Source organism: Pristis pectinata, chromosome 4, assembly GCF_009764475.1.
Source record: "Pristis pectinata isolate sPriPec2 chromosome 4, sPriPec2.1.pri, whole genome shotgun sequence".
Lineage (NCBI taxonomy): Eukaryota > Metazoa > Chordata > Chondrichthyes > Rhinopristiformes > Pristidae > Pristis > Pristis pectinata.
Window position 1 is genome coordinate 51,536,490 of NC_067408.1, and position 25,113 is coordinate 51,561,602.

General features: G+C 41.6%; 1 protein-coding gene across 3 annotated transcripts in view; it reads right to left on the reverse strand.

Annotated features, from left to right (window-relative positions):
- The window catches only part of LOC127569013 (putative pregnancy-specific beta-1-glycoprotein 7), a 37,791-nt gene extending 13,832 nt beyond the window's left edge, over positions 1–23,959 (reverse strand). Inside the window, exons 1-9 of one of the 3 annotated variants that reach the window (XM_052013266.1) lie at positions 23,665–23,959; positions 23,083–23,131; positions 19,378–19,499; positions 17,264–17,628; positions 12,865–13,173; positions 5,807–6,085; positions 5,093–5,347; positions 2,854–2,964; positions 60–121 (exon numbers count right to left, since the gene is read on the reverse strand). In XM_052013266.1, coding sequence (XP_051869226.1) covers positions 60–121; positions 2,854–2,964; positions 5,093–5,347; positions 5,807–6,085; positions 12,865–13,173; positions 17,264–17,393 — 1,146 coding nt within the window. In that variant the 5' untranslated portion in view covers positions 17,394–17,628; positions 19,378–19,499; positions 23,083–23,131; positions 23,665–23,959. The other 2 variants (XM_052013265.1, XM_052013267.1) reach the window with 2 other exon arrangements.
- Positions 23,960–25,113: the final 1,154 nt, after the last annotated feature.

The following is a 25,113-nucleotide window of genomic DNA, read 5'->3' on the forward strand; positions in this document are numbered from 1 at the left end:
CTCCTTTACGTTAATGCAGAAAGAAAGAAGTTTAGTTAGTTAGAATCAGTTTTACAAACCTTTTTTGGTGTCTGTACTTCAGTGTAGATCACTGGTTGGGAATCACTCTCCAACTCTTGACCTGAGGCAATACAAAAGAAAGGGATAAATAAAGATCAAATGCTAATTCACATGCTCTTTAAGCCCCAAGAGAACCTAAACTCAAAGAGGAACATACACTGGAGTAAAACAACTTCCTCATCTAATTCTCCGATCCACACTCGCTGGAGGTTTGTCTCTGGGCTGGAGGTGGGGAATCCACCCTAGCAGTGAAATCACTGGCTCAGTTGCTCAGTAAGAATCTGAGAGAGTGGTTAAGGTTTATGTGAGAATGGCACAGCCAGGAAGATTTTCCTGAATTTTATCTTTTACTTTGTGTCTGAACATCTGCTCATCACTGACACTTGCTGGTTTCATTTCACTCTATTTATAAAGAGCCAGAGAAGAATGTTCATGCAAAGATAACTCAGTTTAACATAAGGAGACACAAGAGATTGCAGATGTAGTATCCTGATGAAGGTAAAGGGATCACATACAGAATATACCTTCATGGATCTGTGTAATTCCATCAGTACAAGTGGCAGACTAACTCAGGAACTCTAAGGGTAGAGTATCTCATGGCGTGATGGCTTTTCATTTTTCCCACTTGTTTGGATAGAAAATCAAGATAGAAACTCTCACCTGCATTTGCTTTTGGAGTTACTGGTGATTATCTCACAAATAGTGAGTGTCCCCCAGTAAGTGGAAGCACGTTCATTTTGTCTGCACTAACAAAGCTTTTTAATTAAAAAAAACTTCCAGTTTTCTCTTTTCTAGCAGACACAGTTTGGCAGATATTCTGAGCTCAGGCCCTACTATATAACTGGTCCAAACTCGAGCTGATACATGTGTCTGGTTTTATTCTTCTAGAGTCATTGGACAGCGAGACTTTATTTTTAGGAACAGTGAACACTCTGTGATGTTACTTCTGCTCTCCAAATTTGTGGGAAGAAAGGAATTTTCGACACTTTGGGTCCGAACCCTATGTCAGGACTGATGTGTGATTTGTTGCTCCAGATTCCAGCAACTGTAGTCTCTTGTGTCTCGTCCAAACTTGATGCCTGTTCCCATCATCTTGTAGCCTGTGTGGCATTCTACTTTGGTAGACCTTGGTTTTGTGCCTGCTTCAGTGAAAGTCAGGATGATGTAAAGCAAGGGGTAGGGGGTGGCACAATGGTACAGCAATTACTGCCACTGTCTCACTGCTCCAGCGACACCGGTTCAATCCTGACCTCCAGTGTTGCTTGCATGTATTTTTCATGTTCTCCCTGTGACCTTGTGGGTTTCCCCGGTACTTTGGTTTCCTCCCACACCTCAAAGATGTGCTTTTCGGTGTGTTAATTGGCTACTATAAATAGTGCTTAAGTAGGTTGCTGTAGGCGAACCTGAGGGTGCGGTGAGGAGAAGTTGATGGGGATGCAAGGGAAAAGAGAACTAGTATAGACCCATGTTGATGGTCCTACCAGAGACAACTTGGACTCATCTCCCTCTTAATGTTCCACAAGGAATGTTTCATGGGGAATGATGTCCTCCTATACATACATGAGCTCACATCAAATGTGATCTACTCAATGGTGAACCACTCTGGGAGAACCACAGTTGAATCATCTGAACTGACAGGAAAAGACTTGGAATTGTCATTATTATTTTTCACTCTTAGTGTAGTCAATTTCCATTGCAAAATGATGAACAAGGTCCAATCAAATCACTAGACAAATGTTCCCAGAGTGAATATTTACCACTGTGATACACTGACCATGGATACTACCTGGGATCCCCAGCCTCTGGAGTTCATTAGGGATTCCAGATGCTTGGAGATCAGCAGGCATCCCTAGCTCTAGGCAATATTATGGGAGCCTCAGCTCCAGGAGATTATCTGGGAGCCTAGGCCCCAGGAGATCAGGTGGGGTATCCACTTTCTGAAGATCATCTGGGATCCCTATCCTTTGGAGATCATTTGGGAGCCCCACCCTCAAGACATCATCTGGGGTCTATTGGCATTGGTATTGGTTTATTATTGTCACTTGTACCGAGGTACAGTGAAAAACTTGTCTTGCATACCGTTTGTACATCATATCACCTCATACTTTCAAATGGTTGAAGAGATCAAGGTCAGAACAGTGGATTCAGGCTGAACCTAATGATCTCAATTTTAAAATAAGAACACAATTTGAATAGCATATAGATGCATTGAAATGCAAAACAATAAATATTTGAAATCTAAATAGAAACATATGAGAAGAGGGTGTATTTCTAGCATAGTTTCATTAGAAAAGTTGTAAATAAGTTGTGAATAAGCTTGATGTGACACTGTGGCATAAGTTTCCATTGCAACCAATTTTTGGGTGTTAGCTCAGACCTGCAGCCTTATAGTACTGCCCAGACTTAAGAAATTCAGAAGTCAGATATGTTAATCATCATCAAATCAAAACGCAAATTAAAGGAATGTAGCTCATCATAATACTGAGCAAATGTTCACATATTAACCATATTTCAGATACCTGCTTTGCTCATGCGTTATTTAATTAACACCAAGAAAAGGCTTCTTTGCTTAGAGGATGGACCAAACAATCGGTATTTGAATGCTCAAGATGGTGACCATGGTACAATTGTCATTGCTGGCCAGAAGTGTGCTCCACCCAAGTTTAGAATGGCCGTACAAGGGAAGTCCTTGAATCATGCAACATTCATGGCTTGTTTTGTTCAAATGAAGAGGGCTTATCACCTGTTGAAGTGTCCTCTCTGCCTAATGAACCAGAATCACAAAAAGCTTACCTTCAATCACTTCCTTCTTTCGCTTCCAAGCCACAATTACGAATATAATGATGACAACAGCTCCGCTGGCAATGATCCCAACAACCAGCAGTGACAGTTTTGTAAATGAACCTACCAATCAGAATGGCAGAGGTAAAGATAGGTCAGACTCATTCAAGCAGAGCACCATATGCATGAAAGTAGTGATCAAGGGAGGGATCATTAACTGGCCACAAATATTGGTATGGATAGAAATAAGGCTCTTATTCAAGTTAGTCTTTCCCTCTAAAATGTTCTTCCTCTAACCCCTGTCTCAGCCTTGCTCGCTGGTAATACTGTAATGACACTCTGTTTTTAGGCTGTCTTTTTCAGTATCATTGGGTTATAGAGAGATACAGCATCAAAACAGGCCCTTTAGGTCACTAAGTCTGCACTGATCCAATTTTACCCTAACCCTACCCTAACCCATTTTATTCTTCCCACATTCTAATCAACTCCCTCTGGATTCTACCACTCACTGACACACTGGGGACAATTTATAGTTGCCCTTTAACCTACCAGCCCATTTGGGATGTGGGAGAAAACTGGAGCACCTGGAGGAAACCCACATCATAGGGAGAACATGCAAACTCCACACAGACAGCACCCGAGGTCCGGATTGAACCCGAGCCACTGGAGCTGAGGCAGTGGCTCTACCAGCTGCACTACCATGCAGTCCAGTGGTATCAATGGTAAAAATAAGGTTAAAGTGACCATGGATGGAAAATGAGGTGAACCTCATTTTGACCAATATTTGATGAGGTTCTGTGGCCTAAAGCAGCATGCTATTGGATGGGACAAATCAGTTCCAGGTAACTTTAGGTGTTTGCTCTGTTATTAATAAGGGTTTGATAAAGCAATTCATTGTAAACTGTAGCTCAGAGATATGTCTGCATAGCAAGAGATTCTATAAAATTACATACCAGATCAGGAAGATTTCCTTTGAAGAACAACTTTGGACATTTAAAGATTCTATAGGTAGTGAGATTCTTTATGGAATAAATGCAGGAAGCTGAGTTCAAAGGGAGCAGTAGTCAGAGAACTAGCTCTACAGCTTCTCATCCTTAAATATGGGCTGCTAATAATTGACCCAACCTAAAAACCTGATCTGAGAGGCAGGTCTTTCAGATTGGCTGGTATCTGCCTTCTGTGTTTTGTCTCGGTCAAATAAACTCTTTCAGCTCTACCCACCTCTATCTCTTTTTCCTTCACTGTCCTGCAGAGATCGAACATTTCTTCAAATACATTAATATAAAAGCTCAATGACATGGAGAAGCCAAAATTGTTCTTTTAAGAGCATGAAGAGTTACAAAGAGTGTTAACTATTAATGTTTTGATGAAGTACATAAGGAGAGGCTGTTCCCAGCAGCAGTAATGAGAAATGCAGATTTAAGGCGATTGGCTAAAGAAGCCGAGCCTGCAAGGAGAAATCTATTTGTTGCAGGCAGTTGATATGATCTGGAATGCAGCGCCTGAATGAGTGGTGGAAGCAGACTAGGTAATGTCTTTCAAACAAATTGGACATATCTTTCAAGTGACAGGATTTAAAGGGCTATGGCATAAGATTAAGTGCTGGGACCTATGGACTTTTGTGCCATAACACCCAATGGCTCCACAATACTCATGCCATCTTGTTCAACTGCACCATTTCCATAAACTTCCTCATTGCCATCACTCCCACTGAAAAGATTTCTGCAAAATTCTTTATCTGATCTTGAATCTTTAGAGGTTTGCCCACAGTGGAAACTTTTTCCAGATCCATCATATCAAAAATCTTTGTAGTTTTAAGGTTTTTTTCCTCTTCATCTTACTTTGCAATGAAAAGCACCCAGAGTCTACTCAACCTCAAAGCTGCATTCTCCCAATTTATGTGACATATAATTTTTCTGCACAAAAATTACAATTTGTTTTCTGTACGGAAACCGCAACAGGACACAGTACTCCAGATGTAGTCTAACCATGACTCAGTGTAAATCCAACAATATTTATGATTTAGACCAGCATTTTTTTCCATAATTATTTCTTTAAGTGCTCAATTTTGGTACACAGCCTCAACGTAACAGTACTAAGGCAGTTCCCAAAGATTGAGACAAGATATGATTGTACAGTTAGTGTCTATGTTATGTAAAACTGTTTTTGCTAACAGCATAAGGATTAATTAAAGCAAATGTATTAAAAGTACTTACTCTTTGTTAACCTAGAAAACTTGTTTTACACTTACCAGGTGGGCACCTCTCCGTCACGGACACTCCATGCTTATTCTGAGCTAGGCACGAAACACAAAAGCTTGCTGTTGTTTCCAGTTTCAGTGTACTAACTGTATGAGTGCCATTGAATTCTGACTTTATACTGACCCTGGGATCAGTGAGATTTATACTGTCGTCACTGATCTTCCATGTGATGACTGCAGGAGGACTGGCCTCAGCAATGCACTTGTACAGAAGTTCCTGGCTAATTGTGACCTTGTCCGGTTTGTCTGCAAGACAAAATTAAACCTATTGCTTATAAAGATTAAAATGTGGCCTGAATGGGCTAATGTGCTGCTCTAAGTTCAGCCCTGACTCTGCAGGTATGAATCTTATTATAATATTGAATGTTCATTGAATATCATTTAATTCCATTAACTAATCTCATTCAGGATTCTCTGATGTTGTCTTCAAAACCTCCGGGTTAAGTAAGGAATCAAAATGCAGTTAGGATTTCATTTCCGACCATGCTTATTTATGGGTACAGTGTCTGTTTATTTGGACTGCATCTGTGTGTGAGTGTGTGAAATGTATATGTGTGTAACATATTTATTTTCTTAGTGTCAGGCTGAAAAGGTCAGATATAAATGAATGGAACTGCCACATGATGGGCCAGTCCCTGGTCATATCCATATTACTTTACAAATACTTTCCTTCAACATGGAGAACAGAGAATCCCAAACACTCACATTGCACATCAATTTCTACTTCTGAAGACAAACTGCTTCCCAAATAATTTGTAGCCATGCAGTTGTAGAATCCAGAGTTCTTCCTTGTAATTTTTTGGAATAATATATTGCTGCTTGCAGTATTCAAAATCTCGGTTTTATTTGTGGATCGGTCCTTCTTGTACCAGGTATAGTTAGCTTCAGGAAAACTATTTCCAACACACACAAGTGTAACACAGTCACCTTCTTTTATTTCCTCCTGTGTTGCATTCACGAGAAGGACAGTCTCTTTTGGAGGGTCTGGATGCATGAGAAACAATCGTGGTCAGTGACTTTTAAATCACGTGAAACACTTCAGAACAGTTAATAAAAAAGCAAGGTACTGCTGACAAATTTGACATTTGAAACAAAAACAGAAGATGCTGGAACTACTCAGCAGGCCAGAGGGGTCTTTGGAGAGAAAAATAGAATTGATGTTTTAGCCTGATAACCCTTCATCAGAACAGAATGTTCACAAAAGACTAAAATATTAACTCCCTCTATTGATGCTTACTGACCCTTTGAGCTTTTCCAACATTTCATTTACCTTGTAGCTATTGGATGACAATATAATGGGGAATGGGAGATGTCTGTTCCAGCATACAGTTAAGCTCTACAATTGTACTGGACCGCAGATACCTTCTCTCTAGATTTCACCCACTCAAATATCTTTAGGTGCAAGGAATATAAATATGCATACAGTGCAAGGGATACACTGTATGTATACAGTGCAAGGAATACATTCCATGTATATAGTGAAAGGGATACATTGTATGCATACAGTGCAAGGGATATACCATATGCATACAGTGCAAGGGATACACTGTATGTATACAGTGCAAGGAATACATTCCATGTATAATGTGCAAGGGATACATTGTATGCATACAGTGCAAGGAATACAATGTATGTATACAGTGCAAGGGATGCACTGTATGTATACAGTGCAAGGGGTATGTAGATAATAGGTATATTTATACATAACATTAGTTTTAGATTTAAAAAAAAAACACCACTACAATTTTAAGCCATCCAGAAGCTTTAGTTACCAGAGGTAGCATTGCATATTTGAACACATCATACCACCTGTGGGTCTACCATTAAAGTTATACGACTGCATGTGTATTCACAATACACCACCTACAGTTGCAAGGTAAATTGCTGCCTGTAGATACCATCTGCAGGAGGAGAAAAATCAACTGCATATTTATACACATAGTAATAATTTTAGGCACCAAGATGCCATTGTGTTCTTGGACATAACACATTCCCTGAAGTAGGGAAACTACAGCTTGTTTCTGGGAAATCCAATACCCAGAAACTGAGCAAAACACTGTATGTTTACAGACACAATGACATGGAGTCACAGTGCCATACAGCATGGAAATAGGCTCTTAGGCCCATTGAGTTCACAATGAATATCAAACACCCATTTACACTCATCCGACACTAATCCCATTTTATTCTCTTCACATTCCCATCAACTCCTCCCTCAGATTCTGCCACTCATCTAAACTATAGGGGGAATTGGCAGTGGGCAAACCTGAAGACCCGAGACCAGACCCGAAGTCTTTGGGGTGTGGGAGGAAACTGGAGCATGTAGGAGAACCGAGGAACTCACTCCACACTGACAGCATCAGAGCTCAGGTCTGAACACAGTCATTAGAGCCATGAGGCAGCAGCTCTACAAGGTGTGCTGCTGTGCCCCTATTGCTGCTGAGATCTATTACTATTAAACACATCACCGTATATTTTTACTGAACAGAACACTTGAGGGCACATGTGTGTTGTCATTTGCTTATTTACATCACATATAGGAACCAAGAATCTCAAAGTATCTTTTACAGCACACATCACCTGTTGAAAGGCAGACTCATGAATGTTTCTATGCAGCGTGCCACCTAGAGGGGGCGAGTTATATTACCATAGCACACTACCAGTATGTACCTATTGCCTGCTGATACTAAAAATGTCACTTCATGTTTGAACACAGCGCAACACAATGTACAGCAGTAACAGAATATACAGCATGGAAAAGGGTCATTCAGGCTGACTCACCTACACACTCCAGATAAGTGTCCTCCCTGCCTATTTACTTCCTTTCAGCCTTTTGACATATCGCGCCATTCTGCTGCAACAAACAATCTGCTGCAGGAACTCAGAGAGCCGAGCAGCATTTGTTGGGGGGAAAGGACAATTCTTTATGCCACACCCCCCCACCCCCCAGCTCCCACAGATGCTGCCCTACCCACCGAGTTCCTCCAGCAGATTGTTTGTTGCTCCAGATTCTAGCATCCGCAGTCTCTTGTGTCTCGCTCCATTCTGTTTTGTCTTGTATACTACATTAGCTTCCCTTGGTCCACCTGGCTAAGCTTCTGTGGTTCTCTAGTCATGCTTGCTTCTTTCTCATTTATCTCCAATTTCTTTGTATGCTTTCTCCTAGCTCAGCTTGTCCATGAATCCCATGTTCTGCTTTCTTAAGCCTGTTCCATCTTCCCCTTCCTGACTCTGTGTCGGTTGACATTGTGAATGGTTCTCTCTCAAGGCACTATCCTCTTCTTTGAGCTTATCATCATCATCCCTCTCCTAAAAAAAAATGACCTCTCAATCTTTGCAGACTGCCACTTCCTACTCAACCCTCCCCTTCCTCCAAATTCCAATCCTTTCTCCAAAGTTCAAACTTCATGAACATAATGACAACGCCTCTGAAATTAATTCCCTCCAATAGGGCTTCTGCCTTAAATGCAGTCCAGTAAGGTCCTTCTTTGACAACGGCACTAATATTCCATTTTGTGAGTCATTTTCTTGTTTTATTTAATAATGCTTCTATGAAGTACTGCGTGATGTGTTACTATATTAAAGATGTTCCATAACTTCACACTGCTGGTCTACACTACAAAATCCAAGCTTTTGACCCCTCCAGCATTCTGCTTTCCTGATCTTTCTGTTGCACCTTCACAGAATTTTATCATGGTAATCAAGCATGATTTAGCTGCATATTGTTAATTCTATATTCTACCTCTTGATACACTTCTATCCTTTCTTTTAGTTTAGGTGCTGCTCTTTATCCTGACTAGCTTGCAGGTTTCTATATCCTATCACCCTTTTCAAGCATGGGCAAACATGACCCTTCTACCAGTCCTCCTGGGTTTCTGCTGCTATCACTTCAGCCTCCTCCCATTACCATGGGGACATGCCATTTGGATATAGAGTTTTATTCTCTTTTAGTTTTGGCAGGTCATGAATTAACATTTCCCTTTTGTATCCCAAGTACTGTAATATTTTTAAACAAATTCTCAGTTACAAATCTACTTAGATTGTTTTTTTCATCGATAACATAGTCAAAGTAGTTATTTCATATCCATACAGCAGCAGCAATTGGCTCACTGACTAATGAGTCTGATGTTACTTTGGAGACATGAGAGACTGGAATCTGGAGTAAAAAACAAACTACTGGAGGAACTCAAGAGGGTCAAGCAGCATCTATGGAGGCAAAGGGATGCTGATGTTTTGGATTGAGACCCTGTATCAGGTCCAGGTGGCAGGGTCTCCACCCTAAACGTCTACCGTCCCTTTTCCTCCACAGATGCTGCTTGACCCGCTGAGTTTTTTCCAGCAATTTTTTATGTTCCTGAATGTTACTTTTGAAGGTGACCAATAGGCAACAATTAGTCTCACACCTACTTAAGGGCAATAAGCCAGAGGGAAGTGGTTCTCCCTACATGTAAACTCCTGCACGTTTATAGACATCAAAGAGAATACTCAAGTACAAATATATTACAAACACAGATATACACGAAGCAGCAAAAAACATCAAAATTATCAGGAGAAGGTTATTTACCCATTCTAGCCTGCTCCCACATTCAATATGGTCATGGCTAATCCTCTATCTTATCCTCCATATTCCCTGCTCTTTTCCCTGTACAGCATTTTCTGTACAGTAATTGTGGACACTAGAAATACTATTGCACGGTTGTAAACAACAAACCATCTATAAATATGAGTTATAACACGCAGAATACTGTCTTAGGCAGGAGAGAAATCCCACATGGGTATTCAAAAGTATATAGGTGTGAGGTAATCTTCATGTTGTTTTCTGAAGGCAGCAGCAATCAAAACCATCTGTTTATAGAAAACCCACCAGGTGCTGGCTATAACACTGTGTGTTTTAATTCAACATCCTTCCTGTATTTACAAGGGAAACAACTGCACGTGAGGATAAAATACTCTACCAGCATGCACAAGGTCAGTTTGTGGATATATAATACATTTCCTCTAGATTCAAGGAAGTTATAAAAAACATACACAATACACTGGCTGCAGGTTTAACCTAAACTACAGTGTATTTATACAGAACACAGCTATTACACTTCATGTTGTTATACTATGTAAAATGCAAGATAAAGATATTGCCATTTGTTCAACATGCTAATTTCTTCTATTACTTAAGTTTATAATTCTTAATTAGAAAATATCTCATCTACACTGGGAATTTATAGTAGCTCACCTTAGGTGAGAGAAAATCTTAAATGATGTATTAAGATATTTACTGAAGCTATTTGAAACTAAGTTAAAACCATTGAGTTACAAAGGAAACCTGGTATGGCTAACATCTACAGAATTGTTACACCCTTGAAATTTTAAGCCAAGCTGTAAGTTGTATTACAACGACAGACAAATGCCAGGAAACTGAAGTAATTCACATTAAAACAATCAAGCAGCAGGAGACACAGGACTGTGCTTGTAAAATAGTGACTCCAGAGGCAGGGGTGATAAAGCACAACATTTGAATCTGTTGGAGATGTGTTTTCCCAGGGCTGGAGACTGAGTCAGAGAGGATCTATGTTGTGTACAGATCCTCATGTAACTGGACAAGAGAGGTGGCTTGAATTAACTTGGTGGTTGACTGGAGAGATTGCTATAAAACAGTACAGTTTGGCAAAGTACTTTGTAGCTTAATGACAGGGCAGTGAAGCACTGAGATAGATTGGTCAGTGATGACCTAAGGACAAGGGGTGCATGCCTATCTACAACATCCTGTGGGTAATAAGGAAGACCACTGCATGTATGGGCATCAGCTGGACGATTGCATATGAATACCAAATGCACATACCTAGAATTTCATTGGTGTCCACTGAGGTATGTTAATTGGTCACTGTGTGGTCACTCAACAATTGTACTGGCCATGGGTCTGCAGCTATTAAAGTTAGTAGCTACTGAGTCTCAAGGATGCTGCTGAATCAACTTTACTCCAGCAAAGTCTGTTTGCAGAGCCTGTGAATAACAGATAAATCCAGGAATGTGAGGGAGGGAGATGGAGCTGGGTTCAGGCTTGGGGGGAAAGGTCATGGATTAGATTTGGGGTGGGGCAAAGGTCGGCTGTTAGTAATGGTGATATTGAGGCACGTAGTCACTGGTCTGGATGGGTTGATGACCCTTGGGGATTGCGGTCAGAATGGGACAGTATTTGTGATGGATGGAGAGTCCTGGGGGTAGGATTGCAGCTGCGTGATCAACACATGGTGTCAGTCTGGTTGAGTGTTCGGCATTGGAGGCAAAGGAAAAAGATGATTGATGGGAGTGTGGGAGGTGGTCAGGTGAGGGTTATGGGATTGAAGGTGATGGGGAGGTTACTGGTTGACCCAAAGGACAGCCGATAATTAAATAACTCAAAGGAACCCACTTGAGCCAGGTTTCCATTGGCTCCAGGGACCTGTTAAGGGAGGCCATCTTTAAATTCAATTTTAGTTGGGATATGGGTGACAAACAGCAGATAGGTCAATATTAATTAAGCATTGCTTTGGAAATAAAGCACTTTGTATGTATCCTATATGCAAACCAAGTCACTAGATGAATCATGACTGTCATAGAGTCATAGAGTTACAGCATAGGAGAAGATCCTTCAGCCCATCACATTCATGCCAACCTTTTGCCTATCTACAGTAATCCCAATTGCCACATTAGTCTGTATTCTTCTATTCTTTGCCTATTTAAGTGTTTATCTAAATGCCTGTTAACATTGGAATTGTATATGATTCCACCACCTCCTCTTTCAGCACGTTACAGATATCACCCACTCCCTGTGTAAAAAAACTTACTCCTCAGATCCTTCTTAAAACTCCTTCCTCTCACCTTAAACCTATGTCCTCTTGTTTTTGACACTCCTACCATTGCGATGTTGAATTTCTGGAGTGGTGCAGGTCTACCTAGATACCAGAGTACTTAGCGTTGGGAAACATCAATTTTCATATGTGTTGTGCTGGAAAATGCTATACCACTGAATTTTCAGGAAATTACCTACAGGTTCAGGGTAAATCATTGCATTTTTATATACAACACAATACCAAGTATGGACGCAGTAGAAACAACAACATGGTTATACACAACACACCTGTAAGGCTCAAGGTATACAGCTATATGTTTAAACAAAATGCTATATATGGCTTATATTCAATACACCACATGTGAGTACCAAAGGTACCAAGGCATGTTGTGATAAAAATAGCAATCATCTGAATAAATTAAAGACTACTACATGTCGTCGCACACACAACACAAATCGACGCAACATACATGCACGACAACCTTCCTGTAGATGCAAAGTTTGCAACTTGGTGTTTGAGTACAATACTCATTCTGCAGGTACAGGCGATGTTACTTCACTCAAGCTATGGCTATAAGGATACTACTGCACGTACATATATAATGCCAATGCCATTAGGTACCTGCAGTACCTATATATTAAAAAGACACCTGTCAGGTCAAGGTATTCTGCTCCATGTTTATTCATAGAACACTACCTGTAGTAAAAGGAAAAACCACTGCACATTTATCACTTTGTATAACCCAGCTCTAAAGCTTTTGACTCTATTTCATAGATTTTTCATAATCATAGATTTGCATTATCAATCCTTTTCATGACATTTCCTTTGTTTACTCAAACCATTCACAGTCCTGATGGAAGAGTTTTAACCCTTTCCATTCATGCAATCCAAGACTTTGCTGTAATTGAGAATAATTTGAAAACCATCTGAACTTACATCTTATTTGCAGTGTTACGGAACTTTCATCTGAGTATGGGTATGGCGTATATATGACCATGCATTTGATGAGCTGGTTGTGATATCGGTAAGATGGGAGGAATGCAAAGTTACTGTGGAGTGACCAGGAGTAACCAGCCCATTTTTCTTCAGTCCTGGGGACCCAATCCGTCAGGTCAGAGATACCTTCCCAGATCAGAGAAGCTTTTCCTCTTTGGTCAATGTTGGTGGAGGTACAGGTCAAAGTCACCATTTCATCACCTTCAATAACTTCCACTGGGACAGATATGTATGGTTTTGTTGGGCGAGCTGTACAGGTAGAAGAAGAAGTAAATTTGTTGAATGAAAACTTCACAGAACTTTTAAGTCAGAGAACAATGGAAAAATTGTGCAGTAATATTTATTGTCACGAGTGGGTGTGCAACAGATGTCTCTATACTGGATCAGGTAGTGTCATAGTTTGTCATCAAGGCAAGTACCTCAGCAGGTACCTCAACAATATTGGCCATCTTTGACCCTGCCTCAGTTTGTCTTCTCCTGAGATCCTGGTGCATGTGACTAACTCTTATTGCCTTTTTTAGTGAGCCAGCTAGCCACAACTCACGGCATGGTATGGCATGGTAGTGTAACAGTTATTGTAATGCTATTACAGTGCCAGTGACCGGGTTCAATTCCGGCTGCTGTCTGTAAGGAGTTTGTATGTTCTCCCCATGTCTGCGTGGGTTTCCTCCGGGTGCTCCGGTTTCCTCCCACATTCCAAAGACATATGGGTTAGGAAGTTGTGGGCATGCTATGTTAGCGCTGGAAGTGTGGTGACACTTGCGGGCTGCTTCCAGAATACTCTACGCAAAAGATGCATTTCACTGTGTGTTTCGATGTACATGTGACTAATAAAGGTATCCTATCTAATCTTATCTTACCTTTTCTTATCTTACAATAAATACATCACCCACATTTACAAAAGTACTGTGCATTATCTGAGACTGAGTGCTAGAAATGACAATGGAAGTGACAGATAGTGGTCGTTCTAACCAAAAAGTTGGGCATGGAATGGCAGAATAGGGCTGCAGGTAGTGCAGCTGCCTTACAACTCCAGTGACTAAGGTTCAGTTCTGACCTTGAGTGCTGTCTGTGTGGAGGTTACTCACTCTTCCTGTGAGCACATGGGTTTCCTCTGGCATAAGTTTCCTCCCACATCGCAAAAGATGTGCTGCTTGTTGGGTTAATTGGCCACTGTAAGTTACCCCTGGAGTAGGTGGCTGGAGGGAGAATAGGCAGTGTGTTAATGGGCATGTGTTAATGAGAGAGAATAAGTTGGAAGGAAATAAGTGGGGGAATGCGATTGATGCTCTGAGAGCTGGCATAACATTCATGGGCTGAATGGCTTATGATGTCATAAGGAAATAGAAACACACCAATGCCTTAATACTTCCAACAAACACCAATGCCTTAATACTTTAAAAAGGCTACAGCCTGGTTGATGTGAGAAGTGGAAGAATGTTGCTTATGCCAGAAGGACATGGGATGTGCTTCCAAGTATGACAGAGCTAAAGGAAGATCCACACTGTAATTTAGATAGTGGGTTGGGTACCAGTATTGGCGGGTGGTTTAAACTGATTCATGGTTGACACCTCATTTGAGTTGCAGGATGGGGGGAGAAATAACGTTCAATACATTTCTGTACGTACTGATGTGCACGGCAGTGACTCTTAATTTATTCTGTATGTATTTGCTACACACAAGGTTTCAGAAGATACAATTGTGGCAAGGTAAAACTTCTCTTCCCAGAAGTCCTACACGCTTACTTTTGTACTTCCTATACCTTCCTACAGCTGAAATCTACTGCAGTGTTAATAAGTTGAGCAAGGAAAATGGAGTGAGAACAGTACACTCCCAACTGCTTAACCATTCTGAACTTGACTCCACCCACACTGGAAAATCTGGGCTGCATCCAGCCATTGGATGCCTAAAATGAAAGGTCTAATCCTCCAGCAATACCAGATCACACTTATACGTCTCTGTGTTAAGGGTCTAGGGATCATAATTTCTACTTCAGAAACTTCATCTTAAAACGTGGTGCCTCAGTGCGGTACTGAGGGAATGCTGTATTTGCAAGCACACCGGCTTTCGAATGAGCACTAAAACCAAGCTTTATCTACCTTCTCAGGAGCTCACGTAAATATCCTAACCAATATGTTGAAGAACGTCAATAAGACCTAACCCAGTATCCTAGTCAATACTTAACTAACAGCAAATTATCTGGTTATTTGATAAGTATCATTCTTCTGTCAGCACATTGACGCATTATGAGATGAATAGATGTCAAAAACACTTTGTTAAGTTCAAAAGTGCCTTGAGGAAAGTGGGGCTAGATTTGATAGCCTCTGAAAATAGGTTGTGGGCCTCGTGATTTGTGCTTCCGTTTCCACATGGTTCTAACTTTGTATAATGCGGTGATTATTATGAATGCTGTCTACAACCAGAATTAACTGGCTGTGGTATGCCTGTATGCCTCAACAGGGGGCCTAAGATTATGAAAGCTAGCACCAACCATTACAACCTGGGCATTTTCTCTCCTTCCCCCTCCCATTAGGCACTTTCTTTGTAACTGCACTTTCTGTGACTGCACTTTCACCACTGCACTTTCTCTGTAACTGTAACTCTTCATTCTGCATTCTGTTGTTGCTTTTCCCTGGTACTACCTCGATGTACAATGTGATGAAATGATCTGTGTGGATGGCATGCAAAACAAAGTTTTTCACTGTACCTCAGTACATGTGACAATAATGAACCAGTTATCCAGTTTGCTCTAATATGTGTCAGCCTGCATCTCTTACATGGGAGGAGGATTGTGGCTGGAGGATGATGCTGGTTACACTAGGAGTAACCTCACTGCCGCACCAACATCTCACAGACTATTGGTTACTGGGCTTCAGGTAGGGGAATTGCTCCCTGAACCCCCTAAATGGAAGTGGCCTCCTACTGAAAATGCATGTCCCTCTCCTCCTTCCCTCCTCCTCCTCTCTCTGCAGTATGACTGGGAGAATGAACACAGGGCAGTTGGTCCTGTCTTCTACTCATTCTCCCAGTACATAGAACACAGAACGTAGAACACTACAGTACAGTACAGGCCCTTCAGCCCACAATGTTGTGCCGACATGTTATCCTGCTCTAAGATCCATCTAACCCTTCCCTCCCACATAGCCCCCTATTTTTCTATCATTCATGTGTCTATCTAAGAGTCTCTTAAATGTCCCTAATGTATCTGCCCCCACAACCTCTGCCGGCAGTGTGTTACATGCATTCACCACTCTCTGTGTAAAAAACTTAACTCTGACATCCCCCTTATACCTTCCTCCAATCACCTTAAAATTATGTCCCCTCGTGTTAGCCATTGTCGCCCTGGGAAAAGGTCTCTTACTGTCCACTCGATCTATGCCTCTTATCATCTTGTACACCTCTATCAAGTCATACTGTAATACGGTATTGCAAGAGAATGGCTACTAGTGTACCTATGCCTTGGAATTACTCATACATATATAAGTCTTGAAGTCATGAAAAAGTCCTTCAGCATCTCCACGATCGTAGCTTGCAAAACTTTAAAGAACTCTAACCAGGTTGAACCACTTGTACAATACCAAAAGCCAATAGTAATCAACTAACCTGCAAGTCATTATTGATCTCTTTAAATAACAATGAAGTAAGGGCCAACCCTGCATGATAGTGGGTACACATTTAGTTGTGTGCTTGCACCAGTGGCCACAACAATAAAACATCCAATGTACTTCATGTCACTAATATGAATGTGCGCACATTAGATTCCATGTTGGAAGTGAAGTGGCACCCATAGGGCTCTAAAACTACATCGTGCTCATTGCAGTTTTGTAATTAAACAGTTTCTGCACAAATATCCCTAGAGAGGGTTCAGAGGAAATTCACCAGAATGTTGCCTGGGATGGAACATTTCAGCTGTGAGGAGAGACTAAACAGACTGGGTTTCTTTTCTTAGAGCAGAGAGGGTGAGTGGGGAACCTGATAGAGGTATACAAAATTATAAGGTGCATTGATAGAGTAGACAATGAGAAACTTCTCCCTAAAGCAGATGTGTCTAATACTAGCAGACATAGGTTAAAGGTAAGGTTTAGAGGGGATCTGAGGGAGAATTTTGGAATCTGGGACAAACTGACTGAGGGGGTGGTGATGAAGGGTGGTACTTTCACAACATTTAAGAAAATTATCTACAGGAGTATTTAAACCACCAAGTCATAGAAAGTCATGGACCAAGTGCTGGTAAACAGGATTAGTTTAGATGGGTTCTTGATGGTTGCCGTGAATGATGGATCAAAGATCCTGTTTCTGTGCTCCATTACTCTATGACTTCATAAAAATTCCAGCTTACCGTACACATTGACACTGATTCCACCTTCTCCCTGACCAGTTGTTGCCCTGACCCAGTTCAAATCTGAAGTAGTAAGTCCCAGTGTCTGCTTTGTGGATGTTTTCAATCTGGAGTGAACAGTTTCTCTCATTCAGGTCACCGATTAGCTGTACGTCGGGCGACACTCCCTCCAGGTTCATGTTTGTTGTATATTTCAGCAGCCTGGTTGTTATTGGGAAAGGGCGAGTTCTTCAGCCACCTGGCGGTTACAGTGGATGGGTCTCGGACTGGGTCAGGGTATTGAAAGGAACAGTTCAATATCACAGTCTCCCCTTCCCAAGCAGAAACAGAACTATCAACCCAGACAGACCACTGGCAGAGAGACCCTGGGAAAGTAAACACAGGAAGGTTTGTCATGACTTGCTATCGCTTGACAGTGATTCATCCTGACTCAAAGCATTCTGCTACGTGCAATATCCAGTTTTAAGTCCAAATGTGACTGCCTATATTCTCACAGGTGCAAAGGCTTCCAGAATCCATTTCTTTAATGAGTTTCTAGCCTGGATTTTCTAAAGAATCGAGACTGGTTTCAAATGAGCTATTTCTCTTCTGATGCCTCAGCCCACTGTCCTTTCTTACTAGATGACTCCTGTGTTGTGAATTCAACAGGCTGATTGACCCAGAAGGTATTTCATCACACCCAGCATCCATGCAAAGTGAGGTTACAAAAGATGCTATATAAATGTAAGTTGTCCCTGCTGCACATTACTGATGCAGGAACAGTTGGTGCCCATGCTGTTAGTTCACGCTATGCCATTACAACTGCTGTTAATCAGGGCCCAAATCACAACTCGGGTAAATAACCAATCTTCTGGCTAACACACCACCCAAATTAGTTTGACTTAGTTTCACATGTGTAAAAGTCAGGAAAGAAATATGAAGCAAAACTTAAAGACCGATGACAAATTAACATAACACATTCTGGTTAATAAATAATTACAAAGAAATATATACAATTAAGTAAAATTAAAAATTTGGAGGAAAATGAACAGTTATTTTCAATTTTTTTCTCCCAGCATTCTCCTTTAAGGAATTGATTTAGATCAGGATATGGTTCCTCGACAGCAACATTCTGCCCTGTTCTTTTGACCCTTGTTCACATGCAGGGAACATCATAGCAATGTCTGACATGGCCCTCATTTGATGTCCCTGACACACTGAAGAATTCCAGTGAGGCTTCCCTAGGTGGTTATAGAATTATAAGGGCCTCATACTCTCGTCCTATTTCCCCATTCAAGTTGTAATGCAAGGCATTGCCAGGGGCTTGGAAGTGCATGCACTCTGCACGTGGCGCAGGCTGTGAATTTTGGATGAACTCCTCCCCTAGCATTAACTCAGCATGAGCTCACATACAAAGGACACGAGTTTAATCATCACTCATAGTTCTGTAACCATCAGAAGAAATAGGATAAGAGAGGGGAGGCTGAAAATATTTACAGGAAGGAAATTAAGTAAGTTTTTTCCAGAAGGTAGAATCTAGTATTATTCTTCTTGGAGTACAGAAGCTTAAAACAGGATTTAATAGAAGTCTACATAGTTATAAAGGGCTTTGACAGGGTATCACAGAATGGAATCATACTGTCATGGAGTCTTCCTGTTCAACAAGCTTCTGCTGACTCTTTGAAAAAACTGCTCATTAGTCTTGCTCTCCACTCCCCACTCTTTCTCATAGCTCTGCAATTGTTTGACATTTTCAAGTGTATATCCAGTTCCTGTTTGAAAACTGGTATGCTCCATTTTTCAGTAGCTTGTTAGGATCGGGCATTCCAGCTCATAATCTCAAGAGCAAATAAGTGTCTGCTGGTGAGCTGGCCAGAAGCTGCAGGGGCGAAATTTAGGATAATTGGCCAAAGAAGCAGAAGGATTGATAAGTTGAAATGTTTATTTCAAAGAAGTAAAAATAAGTTTCAAAATAGAATTGCATCCAAATTATAGGACTCTATGGAAATGTGTAATGTATAGCAAATGCACCATTCAAGGAGACAGCATGGGCTTTATGGCTTGAATGGCCACCTTCTCAGCTGTACCATCCTCTGATCTCTTAAGATTATGTATAGTGGTTGGTGGACACTTACCCTGGATGAGACACATGGCTATAAGTGCCAGGGTGCAGTGCAATGATGTGTTCATTGTGTCAATCTCAGCCTCGATGGGATGTGTACACACAGCAGCTGGGCACAATCAGACACATTGATACCTGCACAATGGACAATGGACTAGAGTCAACAAAGAGATGATTTAAGACATGTTTAGCAATGGCTGTTGCACAAACCCCCACATCTGTCAAACCAAGCACTGAACTCTCATTGTACTTGTGGGACTCTCCCTCCTCTCCTTTGCTTCTTTGCAGAAATTGCAAATATGGAATTGCAGGGATGAAATAATAACAGTTTTCGACAAAAGAGTTTCAGATTTTATGAAATAAAAACCTCCTTGTCCTCTTCTAACATTACATTCTCTTCTCTGCCCTCGGTTTTTGTGGCTACACAAATAGGGTGATTACTTTAGTACCTCATTCCAAATAGCCACTCCCAATGCACGGCAGGAAGTTCAACTGTGGAGGGCATCTCATGTGTGCTGATTTTCCCATACCTGCCAATCAATATTACTTTTCTGAAAGAAATCAGTGCCCATCTCCTCTCCTCCCCTCCCCCATCCTTTATTCCATTGTCCACTGGCCTCTCCTACCGGTTTCCTTCTTCTTCAGCCCTTGGCCTATTCTACCTATCACCTCTCAGCTTATTACATCTTCTTCCCCTCCCCCACCCACTACCTTACTCCTCTCACCTGGACTCACCTATCACCTGAACTCACCTGTCCCCTGCCTGCGTGTTCTCCTCCCCCTCTCCCCACCTTCTTATTCTCTTCCTTTCCAGTCCTGATGAAGGGTCTTGGCCCAAAACATCGACTGTCTATTTCCGTCCATGGATGCTACCTGACCTGCTGAGTTCCTTCAGCACTTTTCACGTATTGCTCCAGATTCCAACATCTGCAGAATTTTTTGTGTGTCCGTTTTGCTGCTCCACTGCAAAGTCTCTTCCAGGGATGCCTACCCTGAAGAACTTTTCCTCCACTCTTCGACGGGAGTTCTGGGAGACCCTGTCTCACTGCTCCCCTTCCGTAATCTCGGCTGCTCTCCAGCTATCACCTGGACTCACCTGTCCCCTGTCTGCATGAGCTCCTCCCCGTCCCTACACCCTCTTATTCTGGCTTCTGCCCTCTTCCTTTCCAGTCCCGATGAAGGGTCTCGGCCCGAAACGTCGACTGTTTATTTCCCTCCATGGATGCTGCCTGACCTGCTTAGTTCCTCCGGCACTTTTTGTGTATTGAGCCAGATTCCAGCATCTGCAGGATTTTTTCTGTCTCCGAATCATTAACTATCCCTTTGTCCCTACTGATGTTGCCTGACCTATTGAGTTCCTCCAGCAGTTTGTTCATTTGCTGCAGATTAGAACACCTGCATTTTTCGTGTCTCCATTCCTTCCATGTAGTCACTCTCCATAGCTCGTCTTTGACCATACCTTCCCGAGTATGATGTCTTGTAGTTTTTGCAGCTTTTTTTTCAATCTGATTATAAACTAATGAAAATTCACACTAACTCTGCCCTTACAGTTACGAGTTGCATGAAGATACTTTGACGTATTCAGATTAAAACCAGCATATTTTTCAAGTGCAGTGCAATCACAGAGCATTCCTATTTGGCAATGGAATGGCCCAAAGCCAAGCTTCAAAGGGGTTTTATTTAAACATCTTGAGCAGATATTGAAAGCAGGTCTTTGGTACCTCAAATACCAAACCAGCTAAAGAACAACATTTATGAAATAGGCGGCAAGAGGATAGGGACAGCTGTCACAGTAGTCCCATCCAAAATTCTCCAAGAATCCCCAGAAAAACTTAAAAAATGATTTTTTTTATAAAAGTGGAACACTAGCTTGACTCTGCAGGAAATTCTTTTGTTATCTCACCAGAGTAAACACACTCCGAAATCCTAATCCATTACTCCTTCCCCATACCCTTATCCAATATGCTCACCCCACTTCGAAAGTTCAAATTCCCCAAATCTATAATCAGTTATAACTCCTCTAGACTGTTCCACTCCCCCATACCCTCTTTCAATGCCATCCCTAATATCCCAGCCCAATTATTCCCTTTGTTTCTTGAACCCATTTCTCATTGCCTGCTTCTGAACCTGATAACCCTCATCAAACCCTTCCATCATAGATTGCTTCAATCCACCTCACTGAAGCCCACTCCATTACCCCACTCCAATTTTCCTTCCCAGTAGTCTATCATCTACCCCATAATCCTTTCTAATCTCTTACCCCAAAATCCACAGCAATTCCCCTTCCCTGTTGTGCATTCCAACACTTATAGCCCACCCTGACCCCATATTCCACTGGAATCCCCATTCTCTTTTACCCACGACAATCCCCTACTCCAAACCTTTCCTAATCTCCTATGCCCAAGCCCTCTCCAATTCACTGCCCCAAAACCCTCCCCAGTAGTCCTACCTCATTGTTCACACCAATCCCCTCCTCACTAATCCATTCCGATCCATTTTTCTTGATATATCACCCCAATCCACCTCCACGCTTCCTTGGACTTACCTGTGGCTTCTGAAAGTGTGCTCTAGTATGAATCTTCTTGCTTGGGTGAGTTGCTTTCAGAAGTGTGACAAATGACAATAGCACATGTGCGAAAGAAGCCACTGGTTTGGAAGCCCTTCAGTTTGCTGCTCGCTGCTTGCTCTGTGCTGAGATGTGGTCTGACCAAAATCCATCCCATTCTTAGGACATCTGCAGTTCAGTCTGTATTTGCCATCTTGCAACCTCCTCTAATTCTTATCAGAGATCACGACTCCCTTCTGTCTGGTTTGCAGCTCATGTGCCCCTCTTCAGGGGCCAGTTAAGACCAATGCCACCCTAGACAACAAGCTGAAACCCACTCTCCTTAGCCCAGGAGAGGAGATGATATTTGAAGCATCCGATCAGTGAGCTGGTAATATAAGACTCCGACTTCAGGTCTTTTGTCTGTGTGAGTTATATTACACCCAGCAATGGTAGCATCAACCGTGTGTCATTTAGTAGCACACTTGCTTCTCTGAGTTGGGAGCTTGTGAGTTCAGGTCCCTCTGTATATACCTTGGTGTGTAACATGTTCTGACATTTGAGTGTGTTCCAATAGCAGTGCAACAACATTAAGTGCTGCCTTGTGCAGGAGTTGTTAATCTGAGACATTGTTTATCCCTTACGATCTGCGTGAATCCTATCCCTCCTTTTGGTTTGTCCCAAATACCATTGAAAAGTAGCAGCCGTTTTCTTTGGCCCAGAACAATTTTTAACACTCAACCAAAATAAATCCAATTTTCTGATTGCCATTACATTCCTGCAACCTATATGTATGTAAATGTGTTGATTTCAGCAAACACTTATTTCCCTCTCTGCACCAGTGACTGTAATTCAAAAACGACTGTGCTTAATTGGTCATAAAGTTCTTTGGACATCCTGAGGTTTCGACACGCACTTTCTAACTATCAGCTCACTGACAACATTCTCTAAACTCAGCAAGGCAAACTACAGCTATTGTAAGCTCACACAGTATCTTTTAATGAATGCCTTGAAACAATTGATCTTGAAGCGTAAGGCTGGATCTAGTTTCAGTTCAAGAACTAACCTTGCACATAGGAAGAAAGGTTACCAACAATCACGTTACATAAAAAAACATATCTTTAAATGAAAGCACAACGAACACTGTATCATAAAAATCTAAATAGTACTTACAGTTGAATCCTTCCTCCTTCGAAATGGTGTAAAAGATGGAAAACCTTCGCTGTGTATAAACAGAGCAATGATGGAGGGAAGTGAAGAAATTGAACCCTTGTCCCAAAACAGAGGCACAGGAGGTTAAATAGCCTCTTCCTCATTGATTATAAACTTAAAGGTCACAAAAGCTCAGTAATTCCCTTCATGTTTTAAAATATAATAATAATACATGATACTTTCATTTCCAAATGGCTTTGTCATAAGAATTATGCATGGCAAAATGACATTTACGTTGTTAAACAGGCAACCCCAAGACACAAAGGCACCTTTGTTAGTTTAACCACAGCTTTCCATAAAATCTACATTGAACGGAAACCATTAAATCGTTCTTACTTTTTCATCAAGATATGTTTGAATAAATTTCTTTCCCAGTTAACCAGACAATAAGAGATATCATTAACTCTTCCGACATCAATCACATGCTCCATTGTTGCCCAAAGGTTGTCACTCATCATATTCGTACTTTTTCCAGTTACATTCCTTTTGAGAATTTTTTTTCAGCTAACACAATGCAAAGACAAACCGATGAGAATTCCTAACCTGCAGAAGATGCTTTGGAGACTGTCCACTTCAATGGTGCAGATTGCTGAGCATCATAAGGGATTGTTAGAGGTTTTGGGTGTGCATGGTACAATGCAGACTGAGAATCACACCACTGGCTCCTCACCACTCACAAAGAAAGGCTTCTGAAATGTGAGAAGAAGTCACAATAGAGGCACAGTTCACATGATGGGCACAGTCCAGCATGAAGGGGAGAGAGTGTCCGAGAGTGGGGCACTCTCAATCAACTATTTGTACTGCCCATTGCAGACGCAGCCTCAACACAATGCAGTCTAAGTCAATCCTCCCCCAGCTCTTGCTTTGTCCCTGACATCGCCTGCGCTGGTGAAGTCAGTTCTGTTGTTTGAAAATGGACTTCGTTTTGCTGAGTGCTCTAGCCGTTAGGTTGTTGCCATTATGTTTGGTCTTCGTTAAGGAATAGATTTGGATTTTGTACCATTGTGTAAAAGCAGGGAATATCTGATCACCAACCATTCTATAATCCTGTAGAGTTTATGGTCCCATTGGTCTAAAAACCTCCAGAGATGTGAAATGACCCATCACTTCTCCCTCATCCATTGCATATCACCGCACAATCTCAAACTTGTCGTCACTGTGACAGCCTCTGCCAATAAGTCCATAGTTCTAAGAAATTATCCTGCAGTACTTATCTGAGGTCTCTGGAACTGAGCTGTAGCTCAAAGAAGGTTTATTAGCCTGGTACCTGGATGAGGTGGGTTGTCCTGTCAGGATAGGTTGGACAAAGTCCTGGAAAACCCTCCCTAACTGCATTGTGGGTATACCTACACCTCAAGGACAGCAGTGGTTGGAGAAGGCAGCTCACCACCACCATCTCAAGGGCAATTAGGGAAGGGAAATTAAAAGCCCACATCCCTTGAATGAATAGTATTAAAACAGTCTAGGCTTGTATCCACTGAAGTTTAGAAGTGTGAGAGTGATCTTGACAGAGTGGATGTGGAAATGGTGTTTCATCTACATGGAAATCTGGAATGAGGAGTCGCCCATTTAACGCAGAGTTGAAAAAAAAATTCTCCAAGAGGGTGATGAGTCTTTGGAACTCTGTTCCTCAAAGGGTGGTGGAAGCAGAGTCTTTGGATATTTTTAAGGCAAAGGTAGATGTACAACAGTGGAGGCCCGACCATTGGAGGCATTAGTTAGGTATCTAATTAGTCAAGGTATCAAGGGATATGGGGACAAGGCTGGAAATTAGGGCTAGAAAGGAATAGTGTTTTTTTTTCCTTTAGCTCATGGAGCAGACTTTTTTCCCCCATTTCTCATTTCTTTTTTCTTTTTCTTTTTCCCTTTCTTTTCTTTGGAGCAGACTCGATGGGCCAAATGGCCCGCTTCTGCTCCCTTGTCTTGTGATCTTGTGATCTTGTGAGATGGATTCTTGATAAGCGAAGGGGTGAAACGTTACCATTGATTGAG